This window comes from Anas platyrhynchos, chromosome 19 (genome assembly GCF_047663525.1).
Source record: "Anas platyrhynchos isolate ZD024472 breed Pekin duck chromosome 19, IASCAAS_PekinDuck_T2T, whole genome shotgun sequence".
Classification (NCBI taxonomy): Eukaryota; Metazoa; Chordata; class Aves; order Anseriformes; family Anatidae; genus Anas; species Anas platyrhynchos.
Window position 1 is genome coordinate 5,471,027 of NC_092605.1, and position 25,896 is coordinate 5,496,922.

Below are 25,896 nucleotides of genomic sequence, written 5' to 3' on the forward strand. Positions count from 1 at the left end.
AAGAAATATTCTATCATATATCTATTTCCTGACAGCTATTTTTTAAAAGATAAAAGCCTAAAGATCTTGGTAAGTGGTGTTTTCTTTGGTCACTTTTCCCTGAGATGTTTTGTTTATTTTATCTTCATTGCTCTGTGAAAACGTGACTGCAGTTGTTAGGTGCAGAAATCTCTGCAGGCAGTACTTTGGGTTTTGACACTCAGCACTGTAGCGTTTTCAGCTATTTTCTGGTGCTAGATGACTCTTACATATAGAAGTGAATTTATGAGACAATGTCTTGCCCATTGTTCAGTGTCATCATATCTTTTTACCAGACTTAATTTTGCAGCTCCTTGTTTTTTGTCTGCGTCTGATGTGCTATGGAAACCTATGCTGTGCAGCAGCTGCAGAGAAATACAGGCCCACTGGTAACGTCCATGTGCAACAGTCTGGTTTCCTGGAACTTTCCCTAGGCCTCAGTTGCATGTTCCCTTCCTCCTCTCAGCTATTTTTTTTACACAATGACTGATGCATTTGTGTACTTTTGTACTTTATAAACGAAGATATCTATATCAATAGGGAAGATGCAACCACGCACCCTTGTGCTTTCTCTGTGCTTATTGAGAATAAAACTAGTATGTGAAACCAAATTAGGCCTCTGTGGCTATTGGGCTGTAAAAACATAAAATACATGTTTTTGTTTTTGTTTTGTTTTGTTTTTGCTGTTTTTTTTTCTTTTCCCCAACCATGTTAGGGGGCCCTAAATTAAGTTGAAGAGAAAAAAAAGATGTACTAAGCCTTACACGGAAGGTTGTGGGAACAGCGTGTCCTCCTCCTGGCGTCTATACTTCTTAAAATGTGATTGTTACACAAATCACCCTCTGCAAAGCTTTAATTTAATTTTGTCACCAACAGCGTAGCTTTTATAGCAAATAAATGTAAATAAAATAAAAAGCTAGTGCAGTAGTTCAGGTTTGTGTTGCGTACAGAACAGCTCAAAAGAGAAGGCGAGACTGCAAGTTGCTGTAACTCTGCCCAGTGACCCCTTTTTCGTAAGGGATATATTCAAAGAGCAGCTGATAGCATCTGTTGTCTGTCTCTCAGGCCTTCTATTAGCTACTGACTGGGACTTGGAGGAAATGTACCTGTTTCACGTGGCTTTTCCATGCCATTTGAAATCTCACTCACCTGTGTTTTGATAACACACCCAAACAAGATGGGCTTGGGTACCAGAACTGGGTAATAGATACATGACTCACGGGTGGCATATGCTTTCAGGATTACATGGTGGCTTTGCGAGACCTGTTTACTGACTGGGAGCATGCTGTCCTGGATGTTCATTAGCCAAATAAATAGAACAATGCGAGAGGAACTTGGTCGGGAGTCTTGCAGAGAACATTGGCAGTGACACGAATGCAACCTGGGGGCAAGTGCCATCTTTGTTTTGAAAGGGGTGTTTATGGATGCCATATGAGGCTGTCACCTAAAGCAGGCTCAGCTAAAGTCTGCTGGTTGAGGATTGATTTACTAAAGCTGGGAGTAAGGAAAGAGAAATGGATTAACAGATTAACAGTTCTGATGCTTTTCTAGATCTTCCCCTTTAAGAAAATAAAGAAGAATTGTACTTTCTCAGAAGCTTTACTATATGCGAATGATATGCAGAAAGATGTCACGAAGCTCCAATGCACCAGAGAGTACCAACATCTTAAACTGAAACGTGCTTCTGAGCTGAGTATGAATTGCAATAAAACACCTGCGTCCCTACAGCTTCTCTTCAGGCCCTGTCCCTACTAAATGTCATCTTGGCCTGTCTTTGTAAGGAAAGCAGTGCCCTACCAAAGAATCAGTCATTAGAGGACTAGTAGATTTGGGGCTTTTCAAGGATTCCTAAGGGGGGATGAATCCCTGTGCCTTGTCCCAGGAGCAGGACAAACCCCTTGCTTTCTGTGTAGCATTTGTGCAAGGGAATTGTTTCGAATGGGGTTTGCTACTTCCAGTGTCCTGCACAGGGGTTGTCAGGAGCTGCTTTGAGGGGGATTTCCTGGTAGCTGTCAGAAACAGGTCCTCATGGAAGAAGGTGCTGCCTTCATGCAGATTCAAGAGTAAGGTTTTCAGAGTGTGGATCTTACAGAACAGCAGAGTCCTAAGTACAGTAGACATCGTGGAAAATTTTACCTAGTGGTTCCTTGGATTTATTTATTGCTTTTGAAGGGCACATCAGGCGTAGCATATTACATGCACATAATGCTAACCACATGCGGGAGTTGCAAAGTCAAGCCCTCAAAAGCCTGCAGATACCAGAACGAAGGCCACGTGTGCAGCTTCAGATAGCACAGCCCTCTCCTTTGTCTGCTCTGAGATACAGGCTTTAATTACATATCCTCTTTTTTTTTTTTTTTTGCCTTTCCCTTTTGAATGCAGAGGTCAGACCAGCTCTGGGTTGAATCAGGGCTGCATCAGGAAGGAAGCGGTTGTCTGTAGGATCTTGGATCTTGACCTCATTTACTGCAGATGTGACAGGACACGAGGAACGGCAGGAGAAGGGAAAGTCTGGCAGTAACGACGGAGCGATTTTGTCTGGAGAAACTGCATTTTGTTACTTCCTTTGCCATGAAGTTTAGTAGAATTCCGAGCAAGTCAATTAATTACATTAACTTGTCACACTGAGTATTTGCTTCCCATTTTGTGAGGAGCCCAGTTTGAAACCCCCGGTAGCCCTCACGTATATCGATGTACAGCCCCCAACCTGCAACAGGAGTCAGTGACAGATGAAGTGAAATGCAGACAATGCCACAGCATATTAGATAACTGAGAGGCTGCGTACGTCAGATTTCAAGTATCTGTACCTCTCTTCTTCACCTGCAGAGAGGAAGGGCTGCCCCTTCTTTCCTGTGAGGATTGAAGGGAAAAAAAAAAAAACTCTCTGTGAAGCATGCAGATGCAATAGTCATGAATGCTGGAGCGAAGTCCTGAAAAGTTGCTGGTTGTGTCTGCACAGCAGGTTAGAGTAATTCGTGGCAAATAATGTGTGAGTCTGTCTGGATAAATCAAAATGGGGGAATTGAGTGACTCTACAACAACTGCTCTGTGGACAGAAGAATTATGCAATCAAAAGCTTAGAGATTCTTGTGACCGCGACCGTGTGTTCTTCAAACAACTCTTGTAGAATTGCCTGAATTGAATTTTAAAACTGAATGGAAAAGACAACATGCATTTTCTTCCTTAGCAGGGAGCGGGCCTGGGCCTGGGCCTGGGCCTGGGCCTGGGCCTGACGGCACCCCTCAGGCCTGCGGCTGGCACTGGGGCTGTGAGGGGTGGCTGGGGGGCTCTGGGGTCAGCACCAGGGGGCTCTGGGGCTTAGCACCAGGGGGATGTAGGGTCAGCAACAGGGGTCTCTGGGACTTGGCACCAGGGGCCACATTGGCTCCATCAGACCACTAGTACTGGTTGGTGAAGAGCTGGCCAGAACTTTTTAACAGGTTCAAAACAAAGTATTTTTGCTGAAATTTTTTCGGGAAGCTGAGGAACCATTCTGGCAGAAACATGAATTGGCGCATACAAATCCAAACAGAACAGTTGAAATCTGGCAAAGGTCTAAGGAACTGAAGACGGCATCCTCTAATGGGAAGTGTCAGGCAACCTTAATAAGACTACCAGTCCTGCCTGTAATAATAGTGCAGAGGCCCAGAGCAGGAGGCACACAATGCTGAGAGGGGAAATGACAATGCTTTCATAATTAAATGCACAAGATTTGTAAACAATGCTGATATCTTAAAAAAGTACATGTTTTTAAAAACACACTCAAGTGCCAGTCTTTTAGTGCGTGTTAGGAGCAGTGAACGCGTTGTGGTTGCATTGGATTACGATACTTCTTTCCGCAGGAAGGGTTTGCAGTCACCCCACGTTCTGCAGAATGAAGTTTGTGTAAGATAAGAAATAGAGGAATGTCTGTGCGGGTTGGAGCAGTGGGCAAAATATGCTATTGCTTTGGAAGAAAACAAAGCTCCTCTAATAACTGCTCACAGAAATGCACCCGAGGGTGAGGTATCTTCATCTCCCCGGGCAGAGTGGCTGGTTTTGCCTGTCCGTGTGAGGGCTGGAAGATGAAGCCGTGTGGCTTGTCATGCAGGTGATGGGTGTAATGGCCACACAGATATTTTGGTTTCAGAAATGCACTAAAATCCTAAGAGCAGGAAAATCAGACAGGAAGGTGAAATGTAGCTTATAGTATAGTAACTGAGGATTTGTGACCTGCCAAGATACTGTCTGTGGTTAAAAGCCTCCAGAATACTTTAATACCTGTTTTTTTTTAATTTTTTTTTTTATTTTTTATTATTTTATTTTATTGTATTTTATTTTGTTTTTCTCTCGATTCCTGAACTCTGCCTTTTGCTGTGCATTGAGGGACTTTGCCTGGAGGCAGAAAGAGTTAATGCAGAAATAGATGGCAGATTAGTCTGGGACAGTCTGTGATTTGGAGTGAGAGAAGTATCCCAAATAGCTGGCTAGCTGCCAGCAGGATAAACGGTTTGGAAATGGTATCAACAGAGCAGGGGGGTTCTCCAGAGCAGCTCTGGGTGAGGATTATGTGTCAATGCACTGCCGTACTATTTAGTATAACAGACATACCCAAAGTGCCTTTAGTTTATAAAAAGAAAAATGATTAGCAAACACATATTTTCTCCCTGGGCTGTTAATAAATTGAATAAGAAACTCCTCTTTTCCTTCCCTCCAACATTATATGTGTAAAAAATAGGGAAAAATATTTTGATTAGAACATTTCCACTTCCTTTTCTTTTCTTTTCTCAGTCGCTGTTTTCCATCCAGCTGCTGAGCTGATGACAAGTGTGGAAGGGCTGTGAGAAGGGAGATCTTCTGAAAATCAGGCACATTTCTATGGGAGTTGAATGATTCAAAATTGAGTTCTACATAATTCATCAGGGATCTCTTGCAATACAAACAATAAGTCTGTCAAGTAGTGGTACAGTCGAAGAGGTTATTTCCGTCTTAAGTCTCCTGGGCACAGCTGGTAGGATGTTTAAAGAGGGAGAAATTATGAATCAGGATACCATGATTGAGCTCCCCGCAATAACTCTGTGTTTTGGTTTTGTAGGTATATACAAGTACTTCTGTAGATACATGAAATTTTACTGAACGTTTGACTTGTGCATTTTAATTATCACAAGCAATTAAAAGCTCCTTTTTTTTTTTTTTTACCAGCCATTCAGTGACCTAGATGACATGAGTGAATGGCCTCGGTCCATTTCACTTTGAACAAGGAACCACACTGAAAATATTGCCATTACGTTCGACTTCCTTGCTGGCAGTCTCTACTGGGAGGAGAAGGACTGAAAGGGTTAGAACAGCCAACTTTCGTTCAAGCCCTTCCTTCTGGAAAATTTTCCGCTGTTGCTAATATGAGCCAGAGCAACACCAAGAGCATTAGTGAAGGCATAATGTTGGGGCAGCCGTAACTGCTGGGGTTGTTAAAACCTGCTGCTTTCTCTGCCGGGAGCGACCTGGAGCTGTGTCTACCCTGGCATACTCGGTATTGCTTGAGTGGAGCTCTACAAGTGGGAAAGGCTCCAGACAAAAGGCCAGTGTTGACATAGTTGTGGTCTCTTCAGGCCATGGTTGAGACACATCACTGGGGTGGTATGAGGGGAAGTTTCCATTAAGCATTGTTCCCAGCTTGCTTCCACCACCACCACCGTGGAGTTCTGCAGCTGGATTTCCAAAAGAGCTCGATACTGAAGAGCTCTCATTTCAGCAACTTAAATAGAGGGGCTAAGTTCTTTCCAAAACACTTGGCAATCATCAGCCCCCATTGAGAACAAAGCTAAGTGCATTAAACAGCCCAGCCACTTCACTGTTGTGAAAATTTGGCCGCTGTCGTGAGTGCAGTGTTTAAATAATACAGAGACTGGCAGCAAAGGCATCTGGCTCCTGATGGAGCAGAGAGGGGCTTTACCTTCACCTGGCCTTGCTGGCTGGCACTGGAGGCTTCCTCCTTGGCTGATTGCTTGCACATCGCAGCCTCTGACCAGCTCTCTCTCTGGATGTTGTGACAGCTGTGAAGCTTGCTGATGTGAGGATTAGTCGGCTGCTAGGCACATGACGTTCAGATTGCTGTTCTTATTTGACCTACCTCTGATTGCGAGGAATTTAGTGCATAAAAATAACACCCTGAACAAATTTGGCAGAAGGATGCACAGCTAAAGTGCCATGCACACAGGGGGAGAGGAGGCTGGAGAGCAGTGTAACGTGAGGCCACATACTGTACTGGTGCAGTAACACCAGTGCCAAGTCCGGCGCAGCCCACACCGTCGTCTTGGGTTACGAGGAGTTCCAGCACCACATAGATGCAATGGCCATTAGCCAGTAAACTAACGAAGACAGGTTCCTGGCTGGTATTATTGGCAAAACTTGATAGAATAAATAAAAAGATACAAAGTGCCAGGAGTTGCCTAATGTAAAACACTGGACAAGGAAATACTGGTTTCTCTGCCTGGGATTTCATACACCCTCATTAACTCTCCTGTGCTCAGTGAAGTTCCTGATAATTCGCAGAGGGCACCACAACGGGGGAGCAAGCGCAGCCTGGCAGAGGTGTGTGGGTGGTGGGAGCATGTGAGTGCCGTACAGCACAACGGGCTTCAGCCTCCTCGGTGGCAATGTTCAGCTCTGTGCGTTATTTTCTCAGGCTTTGCATTAGTGAAAGCAGTCACCTTGGATGAGCCTTGCTCTGGCAGCTGGGACGTCTCTGGTTGCTGCAGGACCAGGGCTTTAGTGTTGAGGGCTTCTTAGACTGGGCAAAGGGAAACGGGTGCAGGTAGGGAACAAGGCAGGTCAGGATTACTGGAGGTTCTTCTTCCAGATCACCTGGAGTGCAGCACTCCAGGTGATCCAGGTGCAGCACTTTATTGGGTTTGATGTCGTTTCGTTTTTTTGAGCTGTTGCATTTGGCAAGATGCAATACTTTGTTTTCCTGTGTTTAAAAGGATCTTTTTTGCCCTTTCCTTCTTCAGAGAGATATTGTAAAATTTCTTGAGACCACTGATTACAAACCTCATATAATTACATAATATGGCCCATTAGAGATAAATGACAATACGTGAGCTGATACCATGTACCTAGAACTTCAGCTATATTTAAATACCGGCTTTTTTGTTTAGGGCAATTAGAAAGCTGAGGCAGATTGCACAATCCCTGTGATTTGTAGGAACACCCCGCGTGCTCACCAGAAATATTACGAAGTAGTCAGAGCCGGCGACTTGCTTCATTTTATCTGCATTTCAGAATTTGCAAGATTTGTACATGCACATTTCTATGTATCTGTATGCATTAAAAATAATCTGGCTGCTCTGATATAAGTGTGCTAACATTAAAGGAAGCTTTCCTGCATTTAATCCTTTAAATAAGCCTGTTTCTGCCAGCCCATGTATCTGGAATGAGATTAGCCACCCGTTCAAAGCAAGGCTACAAAAATGCCTCGGCTTCGAGAGCCTTTTGGGCTGGCTTTAAAACAGTTAATAGTCTGGATTTCCCCACACACCTTTAAAGACATAAAAACGTTTTAAACACGCACCTACGTATCATCGTTATCTCCGGGGCTAGCTGGAAAGCCTTCCCATGAAAACTTCCCTCTCCAATGAGTTTCATCACAGTGTCTGGCGCCCGGAGCCTACAGCCGGTGTTCACCTGCCAGCCGCTGGCACAGGCCATGAAAGGACCCAGGTGCCTGCACCAAGCACCAAGCACCAAACACCGAGCACTGAGCACCCAGGGCCACCCAGCGAGGCCCCTTGCCAGAAGCACGGCCAGAACCGCAGTATTTTCAGCACCCGGACCTTGGCAGCAGCGCGCCACGTCCTGCAGCAGGAGAGGAAACGCGCAGGGCTGGCACAGTGCAGGCAGACGAATTCTTTCCTCTCGCTCTCTCTCATACAGATATATATATATATATTAATCAAATAACTTTGATCCTCCTGTTTTCTTCTCCCAGGCCTTTACTAACCTTTCCTGGAAGCTGATTTTATCAGTGCTATTTTAAAATCAGAGTTACAAAAGACAAGCTCTCTGCTAGTAAGCCCCGTTTTGCGCAACGCAATTCCCTGGTGCATTTTCTGTGTGGCTCCAATATTGTTGCTGCAATCTTTTAGATTAAAATAAAAACTACATTGTTAGCACTGGCCTTGATTTGGAATTAGAAATGGCATTTAATGTTTACCATTTTACACCATAAATATTGCAGATACAGACGCAAATAAGGAAATATTACACAGTCACAGGATGTTTGTGTAGTTATTATGAAAGCCATCACATCTGTAAAGACAAAGTGAATTAGGTAGTAGCCAAAATTTTTAAAGAATATATCCTTCAATCACAATGCCCTCTTCTGAAGTCTGCGATGCTGGTACTTCTGAGGCATGTGAAAACTTCTGAAAATTCTGCCCATGGGGACAGTCTGTGTTTAGGCAGCTGACTTTAGGATCCTATTTTTGGAACCTTTGGCTGAGATTTTAAATAGGATTTTTAGTGGGAATGGTGCCTGAATTGGTGCTGTAGCACTGGGGTCTTGAAGGCTATATCGAAGATTAAAAAAAGAAAAATACGGGATATATAATGCTTTCCTGGGGGTAGGCTCCTTTTAATGAGATTTTATATATCATAAAAGAGCAATGTCACGTAAATAAGTGTTCTTCCATTTTTGCAGAGCATTTTCAAGCAGTCATTGTAGCCTTTCACGTTGCTAGTTTCCCTCACCATCTTTTAGAACATTGCCAGTAGGATTTCATAGAAAATAGTTAGCAATCTCCTTAGTGGAGTGCTTTAGCACAGCTTGACAGTACATTTTCATGAGATTTTTGTCCTATTGCAAATACTACACATTGTCAGTTTCTAGAAATCTGTGTATGAGAAAACTGGGAAGGATTACGGCGTAATGGATAAATCAGACCTAAATTACAGTACTTATGACTTGTTCCTGAGGATGTGGTCATTAGGCACAGGTTGGCATGGTAAGTCCTCTGCCTGCATTCGAGTGCAGCTCTGTTGGATTCATTGATCCTAAATGGGCATTCAAGATTGGCAACCAGAATTAGGAACCAATCTTGAAAATAATGGTGTGAGCATGTCTGGACCTGAATATACACCCTACAAAATGAGCAATGTAATACTCAGCCAGAGTAGCTACCAAAGTTGCAATGAAAGCTTAAGAATTACTGCTTGTAAATTATCTACAGAGTCTCTCAAAGTCATGTTCAGTGATACTATTTACATAGTTTCTTCTAACATAGCTGAATACCTGCTTTGTTTCTGTAGGTCAAATCTTGCCAACAAACCGAAACACACCAAGTCCCATTGATCCCGAGACTATCCAAGTTCCTGTTGGCTACGAACCTGACCCTGCAGATCTTGCTCTTTCCAGTATTCCTGGCCAGGAGATGTTTGACCCTCGTAAGCGCAAATTCTCTGAAGAAGAGCTGAAACCACAGCCGATGATTAAGAAAGCTCGCAAAGTCTTCATTCCAGATGACCTGAAGGTAAATTGGAACTGGTGACGACATTGTTTGTACACGCTCTGTGACAGTTGCTCTTTCACATACATGTTTAGAGCATGAATCTGTTTTCTCATGTAATGTAAATCTGCCATGCTAATTATGACTTTGTTGTAGAATAAAACTGCAACGCTTCTGAAGAGGACTGAGGCAAGAATGTCCCTTATATGTTAATCAACAACTGAAATTCATGAGATCAATATTAATTTCCTTTGTATGCCAGAAACTTCCTGCGTGACCTTGGACAAGCTTACTTTGTCCCATATTTCCCACTTATGAAACAGTCTGATCATGTTTCCTTTTCCTCCACTCTCTGTCTGTCTCATCAGCAGAGACTGTAAAGTCTTCAGGGAAGGATCCCTCCCTCACAGGGTGTAGTCCATGGAGGCCCCTGATAATGACAGAATGAAATACAGTTTGTCTTGTTTGGAAGTTTCTTTAGCTCTGCATGTAACAATGAATGGGAACACTACACTAAATACTATCTAAACTAGGTGAAAGGATCTTAACTAGTTGAAGGGAAGCAGACTAAAATAATTCTGCCAGTAAGCATATTTTAATACAATATTTAAAATATAATACAACAATAATGCAATAATTAAAAAAGAAAAAGCTCTTGTTTGTGTTTCTCATTGATTCTGCGATGTGAAGAACAAAGAACTTGCCAGAAGAGAGCTGAACAAATTAATCAGCTGATTCAGTTTATCAAATAACTGCAAAAATTGTCATTATTTGCCAAATTCTATTCCCTGTATGTGATTTCCAAGAGTTTTTTTTTTTTTTTAATCAGAAGTAGTCAGTGAAGAATTCTGCTATGGCCCCCCAAGATACAGACTGAAAGCCTGTTGGTGTTGGTGGGAATCTTCAGCTCTACACACAGAGTCTGGGAGGGGGTATGTATTTACACACTGATAGCATTAGGGAAGGAAGCTGATGCTCTTCACTATTTTTGAAGATAATGTGTGATCTAAAAGAGCGCACAACACCAGTAGTGTCACTATGTGGTGTCCTCAGTTTTCATTCAGAAAGATTTCTCTGCACTGTGCCATTATTTTTCAGGCAAATTTTACTGCTTCTGATGCTCTGCTGGCATTGCAGTGTACTGAGGTCTGCCTAAAGAGGGGTGTTCAGTGCAGAAACAGCTACACAGGTGTAAGGAGACTGGAGTTTGCTCCTCAGTGTCATTCATTTTGTGATACCTGCTCAGTGCCAAAGCAAGCTTTTGCCAAAAGTGCCCTTGGACTGCTTCATACCAGATGTGGAAAATGTCTGTCTTGCATGCAGCAATGGAGCACCCAAGTTCTCAGCCTAAGACTGAAAGGGTTCAGTTCAGGGTCCCTCTCTTCTCTGAGATACTTGCATCAGATGCCCTTGACGCAGTTCAGAGTGCTTGACCCAAGCGCTGCTTCTGCCCTGGCGTGTGGAATGGCTGTTGAGTTCTCGGGGCGGGTAAGCAGATTAGACCAGTCAATCGTCTCTGGGTTGCATGTGATTTTGAAATGCCAGCCTTACCTCTTTCGGGTCTGGATTAAGGGATTTGCCATAGCAATTTGTTAAAATAAAGATGGATGAAGCCTAGGTGGCACACTAATAAATTGCTTAAAGCTGATTTTTTGGAGTGGAGTGAGATGGGAAATTATAAACAAGATTTAGGTCATAGCTTTTTGCTGCATGCTTGTTTTTAAGCTGATTTTTTTGGGGGTGGTCCCAAGTGCAGGTGAAAAGCAATTTAGAGATGCACTGACTCCAAATCATCTTTGCTGCACACCTCACAAAGCTAAACTAGTATGAAGCTGTTGTAGAGTACTTGTAGCAGTCGTTTTGCTCTTGCTTTGCCTTGTGCAAGCAGCAGCAGAAGCTGCAGAGCAGCAGCATTAGGCCTGGCTTGTTTCCTGCAGAAGGATGAGTGGGGGGATTTCCCTGCTCAGTGCAGTGCAGTACCAGATGGCTCCTGTTTCTCACCCTGGATATGTGGCTGTGCTGTGGTGCTTGATGAAGCAAGGGCTGCCCTCAGACCGTAAGCAAATGTAAGCGTATAAAAATGGAGGGGTGACTCTGGGAGGGCAAGTTTGAGCTGAACAGCTCGACCAGGCAGTCTGAGTGTTGAGTGACTCTATCACTCTGCAGGGGATGGAATTTCCCTTTTCCTGAGACACTCTGCCCACTTCGTTTTTAGTGAGTTTCCAAATTTCTAGGGCTTAATTTTCACAGCAGTGCAGAAGCTGCCATGTCACTGAAGGCCATTTCATTAGAAGAGCCAGAAAATCAAGTGAAATTAAGTAGTGACTTACAGTCTTTGATGCACAAATGCAACTAAGGTGATATCCTAGAGACAAAGCTTTAAGGACAACACTTTGGGAATATGTTAGCTTATGAAACTTTAGAGATGAGTGGACCTATTTCTGGCAAATGCTTTTTTCTTCACTGTCAAAGCCTATTGTACTAATCTCTTTGTGTATGGTACCAAAGCAGCCGTCCTTGTTTTGCCATTCCTGAATTGGCTGCAAAGCTGTGCCAAGGGATCCTCTTCCAGTGACTTGCTGTTCTAGAGTGCAAACGTGAACCCTTTGGGGTGTTGTAGGGAAAGAGCCGAATGACAGAGGACATGGATGGTTCCAACAAGCAGAGTGAACCAGGTGTTGGCTGGCAAAACAGATGAGCCGGGACATACAAGAAGTAATTAGTACTGCTCCAGCAACCGGTAGCATGAGTCATCACACGTGAAGGTGGATGTGCCAACTGTAACTAGGTCAGCGGAGATGTGCGAGGGGTTGTACTGCTGGAATAGCGCTTCGGTTGCGCTTGGAGTTTATGCTCAAGAGGATGAGCCCCTTTCATTCTGGCAGAAATACAGGCAGGTCTCTGCACTCCCTGCCTGGGTTATGCCGTGTAAATCTGTAACTTCTGTCCCAGCAGTGCCTGGTGTTGTCAGGGCTCGTAGGCCTCGCAAACAAAATAGGGCCTGGCCAGCAAAATCCATGGTGTTAAGTCATGCCCAGCCCCGAGGCTGTGGCCGAGAGCACATCCTGCTGGCTGCTCAGTTTACTGAAATCTAATATCTTATTTGTTTCCTTCTGTGTTTAATGAGCAGGATGACAAATACTGGGCAAGGCGCAGAAAGAACAACATGGCTGCGAAGCGGTCGAGGGATGCCCGCAGGCTGAAGGAGAACCAGATCGCCATCCGCGCCTCATTTCTGGAGAAGGAGAACTCGGCTCTCCGCCAGGAGGTGGCCGATCTGCGGAAAGAGCTGGGCAAATGCAAGAACGTCCTTGCGAAGTACGAAGCTCGACATGGCCCCCTGTAAAGTGAAGGGAGGGGAGCGGGGTTTTTTTCTTTTTTCTTTTTTTTTTTTTTCGGTTGCGGGTTGGCATTTGAATAGATGGACAATGTGTTTCCTGTTTGATAGCACCACGCCCAAACCAACCTTTCTGTCTTCAGCACTTTACCAGAAGCAGAAACAAAACTGACTTACGTTCTTTTTTTTTTGTTTGCGTATGCGTGTACCTGCGTATGTGTGCACATGTGTGTTCACACGTCTGTATATGTGTGTGCGTGTGCATGTCGTGTGTGTGTGTGTGTGCGCACGCATCTCGGCACTTCCCATTTTTATGAAGCCCTCTTCAAAGGGTGCCACATTTTTACCTGGACTGTTGAGAACCGCCATAGTAAGCTTTTTATTATATTTTTTTCAGTGCTGCTTCAGATTAGGGTTTTTATGTTATTGTAACCAGTTCCATCCTCCTGATTTACTTGGAAAGATCCCAGTATAAATTATAAAAAAAAGGAAAAAAAAAGAAAAAAGAAAAAAAAAGTAGATCTCAGTTTTTCGAGAGTAACAAGCTATTGTTTATGTCTAATCAGAAAAGTTAACGCTAATAAAGTGCACAAATAATAATTTAGTACTACACTGCAGAGTTATTAATTTATAGATTGCTTTTGTTGTATTTTAAGTTTTGGTGATAATTGTCTTCAGATTTAAAGTGCTGTTAGACTGAGTTAGCTATACTCATTATAGATCCCATAATGGCTTCTCTATAGCTATTAAGGTTCCTTTTATTTCCACAGACCCCAGGTAGATAGGAGTACTATTGATAGACCACAGCGTGTGTATTTTGCACTGTCTGTACCTGAAGCAATAATCCTATTGTACGCTAGCGCGCATGCTGCCCGGATGTTCCTAGTGGACGTAGGATGGTTTCCCTACTCAACAGAAGTTTTAATGTCTTTAACAAAAAAAAAAATTAAAAAGTAAAAGTCACATTAATGTGAGCATGCTAATTGTATCCCTGCAATGGGGAGCGCATGTATAAGAAGCAGGATAATTAGTTGAAACAACAAAATTAATAGTATCAAATCAGATCCGATGTTGAAATCAGAGGGGCTTTTCTGTTTTCAGTTAGTTATGCACTTCTTCAAGTTCCATTTTGTGATTACAAATTAAATAACCTAAATTAAGTTGTTTCTTTCCCATGTTTTGTAATATATTTTCTGTGGATTATATCTTGCTGTTTGAAAAATCACTTTTATTCAGTTAGAAGAAGTCACTGGTTTTCAAAGCCCATTTTTCCTAGTGATTGTTGTTTTGAGTGTGACATGAACTGATGGTTCTGAACTTTGTTTTAAACTCTATTTGCTTTTGAACACGTGTGTTCTAATATAAAGTGGACTTCTGAGAAATGAATGTAAGAGACACTGGTGTATTTCAGAAGGGGATGGTGTTGTCATATACTGTGGTTAATCCAATCAATCTAAGTGTTTACTATAGACCAAAAGAATAGATATTATAAAATGTATAAAGTTTATACAGAATAATTATAGTATGTTTGTTTTGTACAGTATTTTTCAAGTACAAATACTGACAATGTATTTTGAAAGACATATATTATATATAGCAAAGAGAAAAAGCTATTCCATGTTTAAAATATATAGCAAAGATATATATTCTCCATTATTGTACAGAAAGGAAATGCTTAGGGGTTTGTTGGTTGTTTTTTTTTTTTTTTAATCTTTAATATTTTAAGCCTGCCACTGGCACACCGGCATGTTCTATGCTTTAAATTAAATTTTTATGGAAGTAACATGGCTTTCAAGGATGTTCCATATTACTGAAAAAAGAGAGACTTTATTATTTTCCATCAGAAACACATGAAGAATCTATTTAATAGGGACAAAGCACAATATGGATTTTAGTCAACTATTAATTGGACAATACAATATTTTATAAAGGCAGAAAAACAGTATATAATAAAAAACATAGTCTTTTCTAATTCTGCTGCTGCTGCTAGAATCTGTTTCCAGCTGATTTTTTTAATATATATCTCTGTTCACGTATACAGTTGTACGCACTGCGTACAGTTATTAACATGTGAGGAAAATATGGTGCTACATGTCTTGCTCACAGTTTTCTAAGTGTTTTGACATTATTTTCAAATAAAAAGGTTGTTCATTCCATTAAATAATTATTCATGCTTCAGGAGATTGTTGCGAAGGACCCAACATTTTGTTTGGCATTAAAAATATCCTCACATCAATGGCATTTTTCCAGTATTTTTCCTCAAACACACCCAACTTGTCCCTTAATGTGCAGTACTCGCCTGTGGACCATTTATTCAGTGAACTGAATTTCCATGTGCTGCAGCGAAGTTTAAAGTGTAGTAAGTTATTTTCTAGAGGTCAGTATAAACTACTGGATGCATGGGTAGAGAAACGAGGCTGACTGTTTGGTACAAGTCAGCGTATCTGCTATATCCCCTATGAAATAAACCTTGTTTTTCCTTTGGAGTAGGCTGTGTGACAGTGGGGGGCTCAGGCAGCCAGCCACTGCTATGGATACGTTTTTAGCAGCAACATAGCAAAATGCAACAGCTTCTCATCGCCCTCGCTATGAGTGTTCTTGGGGTGATGCCTGAACAGCAGAAATTAAGTATATGAAATGGGCTGGTACGTAAATAGCTAGAGCCATCAGTGTACTGCATTGTGACCACAAAATGTTCTTTAAAATATAAGAGGCAGCTTGGGAAAAAAAAAATTGCAGATGATTATTTAGTTTCTTTTGGGCATGGAAGGGGTGGGAGATGGTAGTTTTGTAGGTTGGCTATCACAGATTTATTACGTCACAGCCACAGAGGAGCAGAGGCTTCCAGCAGTGACCTCGTCCAACAGCAGCCCTGTGCCTGCTCAGAGCCCGGTGGGACGAGGCAGTGCCTGGGCACCCAGCGGGGCGTCACGAGGCTTTTGGGGGGACTTTCATAGGAGTCGGTGGGGCTTGGGCACTCACCTCTTACTGTGGGCGCTCAGTACCCAATCTCAGTTGAAGAGAAAATAAATACGGGCTAAAAACTTGAAAAAAGACGCAGGTTCTCCAACCAGGCTGTCTCCCCAGAATGGCAGTATCAAGTAAACCCAGAAAGTTTAGCTTGTTTTCAGGTCATAAGGTCAGCTTAGCTGGGATCATCACACCTCTGATGGCTTTGAAGGAGCTTGTAGGCATAAAAAAATTCTAATTTTATAAAAATAGAAATATATATATTTGCAGAATAATTACTATTGTGTCTAAATAATTCACTGACCTCTATTAAAACATAAGCATTGGTAAAATGCTTCTTTTTTTTCTTTTTCTTTTTTTTTTTTTTTCTCAAAGTCTTAGAAGTGAATTCTTTCTTTTTGAGAAGGAATGTCCTCTAAAAATAAAATGAATTCGAGATGTGTTTGTGAATATGAGCACCTTGGGACTCTGCTTGGGAAAGCATGTGGTGGAGGGTAGGGGGGAGTTATTTTTTTCCTTTTTGAATGGTGCTAAAAAGTCACTAAACCTAGCACCATGGAACTAAAGTTTTGACTTGAATCCACATAAGCAAGAAACAGAATGCAAGGGATGCACGTTAGCTCGGCTTCCTGCTTGACTTGCTCAGCCCTGCCTGCACCTAACAGCACAAACGCTGCAGTGGCAAGCTGGAGGCTAGGTGCGTTAAGCGGTGCTGAAGGACCCCAAACATTTGAGTATCTTGCCTCTGTGGGTTTGTAATAGCCCCAAATTATTGCTTTAAATCTATTTTTGCATGTGATTTATGATAGAGATGTGCAGTTTATTTTTATTTTGTTGATTTTTTTTATGTGAAGAAAGAAATATATATGTATTAAAACTTACAAGTGATCAACCATCGTATTTCTGGCAACACCACAAGACAGCATCTGTTTAAATACAAGTTTAATAAATAAGATCAAATTAACTGTATGACATGAAATGGATTGCATCCTGTATGCTGTTCAGCCCAAACCTTTTTTTTTTTTTTTTTTGGTCTGTTATTCTTAATGTTTAATAAACTTTTAAATTTTTCTTCTCTCACCTGTGTGCTTCCTTTGGTCTATCAGGGCTTGGGCCCAGGGCCTCGGGGGTGTATTTTCATTTTTTTTTTCCCCATATACCCATCTTTGAGCTCCTGTAGCTGCCATCTGTGTCCCACCATGAGCATGCAGTCATTAGGAGGGGGGTCCCCAGGTAATGGGGGGGTTCCCACCAAATGGCAAATGTACATTCTCCCCACCCCCAGCTCTGCTGTCACCAAGGCCCAGAGCAGCACCAGGGGCCCTGCTGCAAGGTGTTAATCTGGGTATAACCTCACCAAGTGTGTATTTAAATCAGGAAATGTGCTGCCCCTTGAAGTTTATGTAGTAGCATTTTCTATTTTATTTCAGTAAAATACTTATATATAATCATATAAGTATTAAAATTATATATATATAATTATACTGTGTAAGCTTTATCATATACCATATGATATATATAGATATGACTTTATACATGAGATGTGTTATAAACAGTGCACACAGTTTTTACATTCATATAAATACTGTATATTAAGCAGTCTATACATCCCTGTTCATGTGTATATGTAAAAGTTTGGGTTTCAAATGTATCTTATGCACAAAATGTACTTTAATAATTCATAAAAACATCTATATAGATAAAAGTTTAATAATTTTCATATAAGTTATTTAGCAGAATTTACTTTAAAAAGACCAGTTTTTTATATCTATATATACACATGCATAGTAGATTTTATTAATACAAAGATCCATCTATTGATCAAGATACAGAAAAAATAATGCACAAACTTTATTTGTTCCAGTACACACGTGCACATTCACACTCTATCTCACCCCTGTGTGTATGTATCCACCTATATAGCAGTATGTTCATATAGCTAAATATAGGTATAGATTCCATGGTTATATTTTCATATAGTATACTTAGTAGAATTTACTTGATTAATACAGGTTTATATATACAGCAATACATATTTACAAAGATTTTTTAAAACTGCTATAAAGGCTTGCTTTTACTACGTATGTTATGGACAATATGTGCTTGCTATACTAAATACACACATGCACTTACACTCTCACCTCCACCTCCCACTCTGTGTGTGCATTCACATGCACCCTCCCATATATATGTCTATCTACATACATATAAATTTTTCATATTGTGTGTTTAACACATTATAATAATAATTATTATAATACTACATTAATATATTTCATTACTATAAAGGTTGATTTTACTATATATGTTACATATTATGCACTAAATAGTGTATGTGCTGGCTGAAGCCCCATCCAACCTGGCCTTGAGCACTTCCAGGGAAGGGAACATCCACAACTCCTCTGGGCAGCCAGTGCCAAGGCCTCACCGCACCTTGAGTGAATAATTTATTCTTTTTATCTCATCTAAACCTACCCTTTTTAGTTTAAAGCCTTTAACCCTTGTCCTGTCACTGCACACCCTGATAAAGAGTCAGTCTCTCCTCATCTTTCCTATCGGCCCCCTTTAAATACTGGAAGGAAATATTATGTGTTATAGATGGATAATACAGACTGTAGGGCTAAATAAAACACATTTTAAATATGCATACATATGCGTATATTATATATTGTATATGAAGTATGTGTGCACACAGAAAGATGTGTACAGACACATTTGTAACAAGAATGATCCTGACCCCGCTGTGTCCCTGGTGCCATGAGGCCTGGGCCTGCCCACCCCTATGGCCGTGTTCTGCGGCCTGTGTCCTGGTTGCCTTTAACAACATCACACCCTGTGCTGCCTCTGCCAGCTGCAGTGCCCCCAGAAGCACCTCTGGCAGCCTGTTGATGGGCTGCTTCAGGTTTTTAAGCAAAAACAGGGCCTGTGCTCAGTGTGTGGCCTTTGGCCAGCGCAGCTGAATCCACACCCATGCCGGCGCAGAGGCCACATCTCCGCAATGCCCGGCTGCTGGCAGCCTGGCTCTTCCCCACAGAACTACAGCTTTGTCTGCTATTTTTAGGGGATTTCAGCCTTTTTCTGAGGAACACCTGCTACCTCAGGGTGCCACCAAGGCTCCACTTCAGCTAAAGCTGTCCTTACCGCCTCCTCCTTGCCCAGCAAGACGCATGGCACTCGACAGCCTCCTCCTCTCTGGGAAAGAGGGCATCTAAAAGCAGCGCCACGAACTAATTAATGCCTGTCGTTGAATGCAGCGAGTCTGGGGGTGGGCAGCTGAGCCCCGGGGCTGAGCTGGACATGGCCGCTGTGTGCCATCAGTTAAACCTCCTGCACCTCCAGCCCAGCACCTCGCAGCTCCCATCTGCCGGTGCCTGGTGCCCTCTGGAGGACACCGGAGACCTCACCACGGCCATGGCCAGCCGCAGCCGCCGTTTCAGGGACACAAAAGCCCCACGAAAGCACGAAATACAACGTATTTATAAAAATAGCTTCCAGAAAGAGCCCACAGGCAAGAAACTACGGCACTGTAACCTCAGCACTGAGCACTGGGTCCTGCACTGCCTTATGAAAAGAGTCCTGGCTCTGTCACACTTTGTGTTAGCTGCAGTTCAAGCCTAGTTGTGTTGCTGGGCTCAGGCAGCTTTGCTCTGCCTCTGGACACACAGGTCAGGGCTCGGCTTGCTGCATGACAAGGCTGGGCTGGGGTTTGTGTTGCCCCAGCCACCATTAGCAGGGCGCAGTGACCTGGGTGAGCTCTTTCTGCTCATCCTCTTCCCCAAAGCACATAAGATATAAAATAAATACGACTTTACCAGGAGCAAAGAACACGTCTTGGATCAGCAGCATCAACAGGGGTTGGACTCGATGATCCTTGTGGGCCCCTTCCAACTCAGGATGTTCTGTGCTTCCACGATCCTATTAACACAAGGGTGTCACTTATTTACAGTGTTTTAAGCTCTTCTTGCTGGCAAGGAGGCAATGATGGCTTTGGAGGCCTGGGGGGTCTAATGCTGACAGGGCTTAGCAGCCATTTTAGTGCCCTGCTCAGTGTGCGAGCACTCCTTGCAGCCCTGCCATCACTGGGGTACCCAAGGGTGCCCTGTAGTCTTTTTCTTTTTTTTTTTTTTTTTAACTCAAGCCCCACGTTTCATGAAACCTGTAGGAATTTAAAAGCTTTGAGAGTTTTTTAACCCTCTATTAAGCTTCTTCAGCTGCTTAAAAAGCATTACTCTGGAGGGAAATAAACAGATAGTGCATGCCTGGCAGCTGTGTTTTCCACAGCAAGACAGACCTGAAAGGAGAAAGAGAAAGAGAAGAAAAAGAAAAAGGAAAAGGAAAAGGAAAAGGAAAAGGAAAAGGAAAAGGAAAAGGAAAAGGAAAAGGAAGGGAAAAAAAAAAAAAAAAAAGGAAAAGGAAAAAGAACAGAGCCTTAAATATGACCTCTCAGTTTCTGCTGCATTTTTGCTTTTCATTTCTACATACAACCATACTGCAAATGTGAGTGTGCATGGGAGAAATGGGAGATACCATGGGTGTGAATACAGAGCTGCATTTCACCGCCAGCTACAGAGAAGCCTCTTGAACTGCAGCTGTATCGCCACAAGCCCTCAGTCTCTGCTGCAGGGGAGCTCACAGCTCCAGAGCCGTGTGCTTGGCTGGGGATGCCAGGCCCCATCCTGCAGCACTGGACCCTGCCAGCTCCAACACAAGGGGTCACGCACGAGCCATGCTCAGCTCCTGAGAGCTGGGCTCAGCTCCAAACCGCCTTTTTTTTTTTTTTTTTTTTTTCCCCTTTTCTCTTTATGACTATCATCTCCCTAATATATTTCTCTCTCTGCGGTGCTGCAGCAGGACAAGGGAGCCTGTGAAAATGTAAGGCCAGGGTCTCACCAGTCCTGGTGGTGAGGAGCTGCAGGGCCAAAGGCCAGAAAGTCACCAGTGCAGGGGGACAAAGACAGTACCACCACATCAACACTACAGCTTTGTCCTGTACTCGGCCTGACAGCACTGGGACCCTCCTGAAGCACAGGCACTGTGCTCCCCGCCTTCATCTGAACCAGGAAGCCCAGGCTTCAGCAAGGCACAGAGACAAAGGAGCATTTAGCAGGAGATGGCCACGGGTGGGACGGCCACTGCCCGCTCCTGGCGCAGATGGGTCCTGAGGTCAGGTCTACAGCACCAGCTGGCACGCGACGGCCCCCTGCACGCACCCCAGGTAATGTGGCTTGCCTTCCTGGGCTGGTAGATGCTGGTATTGCTCACTTAATTTCTATCTAGGTTCTTGTAGCACACTTACATTAAGCACACATATATGTACATATTCTCGTATGTACATATTTGAGCTTGTGTAAGCATTTAAATACACGTGTATACAATGACTCTGCATAAGGTTCAGTTTGAGTTATACGTGCATTTTAGTGCCATAATGCAATGGTCTGTGTTGCCCAATTAGATAAGGTGGGGCATAGGGATGCTCCTTGGAAAGGGACCTTCCCATTGAGAGATGGGTCTAACTTCAAGCACTGATGCTTCAGCACAGCCTGGGACATGAACTCAAGGGCCCGAGGCCAAAGGAAAAGCAGCATAATTTAAAGCAAACAAACAGTTATATCAGATAGTTTATCTGAACTGCTTCCAAACTACACACATACTAGATGAGATAAGCACAGAGCCCCAGTGCTAATGAATCCAATCCTGCTGCCCTGTGCAGGCACAAACAGCAAGGATGTCCCCAGCAGCTGTGCCTAAGAAAACTAAGACTGACAAATAGGACCTTTAGAAAAAATCTGGGCCTCCCAGAGCTCCAGCCCACCAAGTGTGTGGGTGCCTAGCACTTTTTTTTTTTTTCTCTTTTTACCCGCTGGTCAGGGTTTCCAGGCCTTTCTCCCTCAGGCCCCCACAGTGGATGACAGCCTCTCACACTGTGCTGCAGCCACCACAGATGGGATCCAAAATACCATCGCTACCAGGTACGTAGGAACACACTGCCCACTGCAGCCCTTTGGTGCTACAAAGACAAAATCTTGAGGTCTCTGTGGCCCTCTTGAGATTCATTCATCACTTAGGGGACACCTGGATCTACATAGGCTTTCTTCTCATGAAACACAAAAGGTGCAAAATCCCCTGCAAATTGCAGTGTTACTGGGGGATGGCTGCTCTGGTTGAGCTTGGCCATTGCTGCCCTTCTGCTGGTGGCAGAAGTGGCCCAGGGGCAGGGAAGCATGACTGTAAGAAGGGGGCAAAGCACCACATGCTTCTGCCCTTGTACCCCACAGCTGGGGGTCACCTTATGAAGAGCATGAGAAGGACATGGACCGCTGGAGATGTGATACAAGGTATAGAAAATACAGCCTGTGAAAAAAGATTGAAGGAATTGTGTTTGTTTGAATCTAGGGGAGAATAAAGGAAGGGAAGAAGCGGCTGTCTGCAGACACAGAAAACCTCACTGTAAGGGGGCTCTTCTCTGAGCACACTGCATACAGGACTAGGAGTAATGGGCTTAAGCTATAGCAAAGAAAATAAATACAGCTTAGATAGCAGAAAAAAGTATAAGAGGGCAGAGGGTGAAACACTGAAATAAACTGCCTGGGAGGATTATGAAATTCCCATTGTTTGAGGCTTTTTAGAGCAGGTTGGACGAGCCCATCAGGAATGACAGGCAGAGTTCGTCCTGCCTGCAGGCAGAGGATGGGCTAAAAATACCTGAGTCCCTTCAAGCTTTATTTTCAGTGATTTAGCAGAAGGCTGATTAAGCTGCTCAGCACCACCATCAGCTTCAAGACAATGGCTGCTTTCATTCAGTCAAACACATTCATAGATAGAATGCAGATTTTTTTTTTTTTTAAATAAGCCTTCCTTCCTAAACTCATCCTTAGCTTCCCAAATGTATGGTTTTTAATTAGAGAAGATGGTTGAACTCCCAGAGCAATGACACCCAGTCCTTTAGTGTGCATCACTAAATTATTGCTCATTGAAGCCAAATGTACCATGGATTCCCTAAGTTCACTGGGTGCTGTGGGTTAGTTTTGGGTGTTTCAACATATTCAATAACTAGAGCTCGCCATCCAAACAAGCCTGTGGTCTGATCTGAACGTCCAGGTGAGGCTCAGTCCCCCGCTGACCATGTCGAGGAAGCTTCGTACTGTCACTGGTCACTGCCTGCACCCCAAACCTCTGCGTCGCTCCTGGAACCAAACACAACACACCAGAAAGCAAGAAGAGCTCTGCTGCAGCTAAAGCCACTAATTCAGTAGGTCCCTACTAATGGCTTTTCACCTACATGAAAATTTAAGGGAGATTTTCAATGGCACCTAAAGGATTTGGGAGCACAAATCCACAGCCAGCATGGCTCATGCTGCTAAGCAACAAAGACATGAGTATATCCTTCTGAGAGCACCCGAGCCTCATTAGAGTCAATGATGTAACTTCTGTTATAAAACTGGTGTTGACTTAACTGCTAGCCTTTTGCAAGAGGATTTTGGTTCCCTAGCTTATCCTTAGTAACAAGTCCCCTGGTTGTACAAAGGGAACAACATTGGTACCCTTACTGCATGCAGTCAGACTCACCACATACAGAATAGAGATGCCTGGTGTGACATAAGCCATCAGACCCCCAGTTCAGCAACAAAACATCAGCCTGCTTCTTTCAAAGAACCCCCCGCTTTCCCTAGAAGTAGACCCTATAAAATTTAAATACTGCATTATTCCAGACTTTACACTGGACATTCTAAGGGGTTTCAACTTGAGTATCTTTATATTGAATTTTCCATGTAGGCTGTAGAGCACATCCAACACCTGACACGGGGCAGCCTGGGGGTGTTTAGCTCCAGGCATGGCACTGTTGCTATACCACTGCTCGTGCCACAGTTGGGCAGCACATATAATACCAGCACAGCTGTAATACCACATTAAAAGCATCCAAATGCTTCCAAATAGCCACTACTGTGCATTTCAGGCATGTTATGTACATTCCCTTTTAAGACTATGACAGCATTTCATGAATTTAGACAGACAAATGATGAAAATGGAAAGCAAACACTTCAATAATAATGAAAGAATGACAGCAAACAGCCCCTAGCTGTTGAAGAACAACTGTCCATGCCACAAGCTAATCAACCTGCTTAACTTCACAGGAAAGGCAGGGAGCAGGCAAGCGTCCGCCTTGTCCTCCCGGTCATTCTTTTGTTAACTATTTTTAGATTTAATCTTCTGACACCTATTGACAGTGAAAGCAATTAATGAGCACAGACTAACATCCTGCATTCTTTTAAAAATAGCAAATCACGGAGAAAAGACTTAGTCAAGCACATGATGTGAACATGACAGACTTAGCCTCCAGAGAAATCATGTAACTAAATACACCAGAACTAAATAAAGAATTGTGTAGGTGACTCAGTTTTCCAAACATGGGGCAGGGTCCTCAGTGTGAGGAAGTTAAACAAAAGGATTGAGAGAAAAACGTTTATGAAAAGCTTAGTATCTTCTGTTTAAATGGCTCATTCCGCACACATGTTTCAATCAGAAGCAGCACTAAAAGTGCTATCACACCTGTGCCATTTATACAATTCCAAGATCACCATGTAAGAGCTCAGCTACAAGCTCTGAAAATCATGCAGTGAACTAGGAATGTCTACCACAGGGACAGCCCTGACCAGTAAGTGTGTTATTCCATTCAGCATACTACTGATACTGTGGCAGTGCTAGGATATGTAACAGGAGTGCTGCCTAAGAAACATAGGCTTGGCATTTCAAACTAGAAAAAAAATAAATAGAAATGTGTAAAAAACATTAAATATAACCATCTTATATCTGCTAATATCAGGCCATTCTGAATTTCTAGAATTTAGGTATCCTTAAAAATTTGGGGAAACTGATAAAAAAAGCTTTCAGTCCAATAGATACAGCAAAGGCTGAAAAAGCCATTTAAGACACTCGAGACTCCTTTGAACAGACTTTATTACTTTCCTAGAACTTGGAGACAGTAATACAATTTCTTATGATAATCAGAAATAATTAAGAGGGATGCGGGGAAGACAACTGAAAAAGAAGTCTCTTTTATGGCTGCTTTTGTTAACAGAGGAAAAAAAATACTTAAAAAAATCATTGAAATACAAAAACCAAACAAACCGCATACTCTAGCTTAAGTTCTTCAGTGAATCCCTTCAGGTAACTCACTATTAATTCACTTTCTGAAATCATTTGAAAGTAACAGCAGCAGACTGCATTTCCAGCAAACAGTGTAAAGCTTTAGGCTTAACGAAGACTCAGGAGGGAGGGAAAGCTACTGCAAGCGCATCAAATAGCAATAGTTGAAAGAGGTCAGCAGCTTCTCATGACAGCATGCTGGATTATTTTTCCTGTCCACGACTGAGGCTGAGGGTGCCATTCATCAGCAGACACATTTCACCACAAAGATGCAACTACCTGTTGCATCCTGGGCATCTCTGGAAAGACCCATTTGCAAAACTAAAAAGCTTGTTATCACTGCTTCATTTAGACTCAGTGTACTTGTTGCAATTCTAAAACCTAGAGACGTAGAAACTAGAGGAGCAAATGCTTTTAAAAAAAATTTGCTTCCAGAAGACAACGAAATTGCATCTCTGTTACTGCAGAAAGCATTACCAGAAAAAGCACTATTGTTACTCCTGGGAGGAATCAGCCTGGAGAGCTCAATTAGCTGGCAGAGGGGGGTGGGGAATGGAACACAAAAGGCTAATTGACATAATATTTGTTTTGCAGACAGAAATGCATTTTTCTTTCAGCTTGTCTATAATTTATGCAATAATACACCTACAAGAATAAGAGGAAAATGATGTATTTTAGTGTTGCATATTTGAACAGTACAAGTGAGAAAGCTGATCTAAAATGGCAAAAGTAGCAAGGTCCCAACATTGACCAAAATTTATACAAATAAAATCTTCTACACCCACAGCACAGATGGAATCATTTGAAATGTAATCCTTCCTATATTTTTATAGAGTTAACTGTGCAAGCATGATGTTGTTTGTTATCAGGAGCAGCAGTGTTACTCCCTTACTTCCCTGCCTAAGTATCGGAGGGGGAAGATATATTAATACAGGAATACAAGGG

General features: G+C 42.8%; 1 protein-coding gene across 2 annotated transcripts in view; it reads left to right on the forward strand.

The window, feature by feature from the left end:
* The window catches only part of HLF (HLF transcription factor, PAR bZIP family member), a 35,978-nt gene extending 19,091 nt beyond the window's left edge, over positions 1–16,887 (forward strand). The window contains exons 3-4 of one of the 2 annotated variants that reach the window (XM_038165204.2): positions 9,304–9,524; positions 12,628–16,887. In XM_038165204.2, coding sequence (XP_038021132.1) covers positions 9,304–9,524; positions 12,628–12,846 — 440 coding nt within the window. In that variant the 3' untranslated portion in view covers positions 12,847–16,887. The remainder of the gene's footprint in view (positions 1–9,303; positions 9,525–12,627) is intronic. The other variant, XM_027471458.3, reaches the window with a different exon arrangement.
* Positions 16,888–25,896: the final 9,009 nt, after the last annotated feature.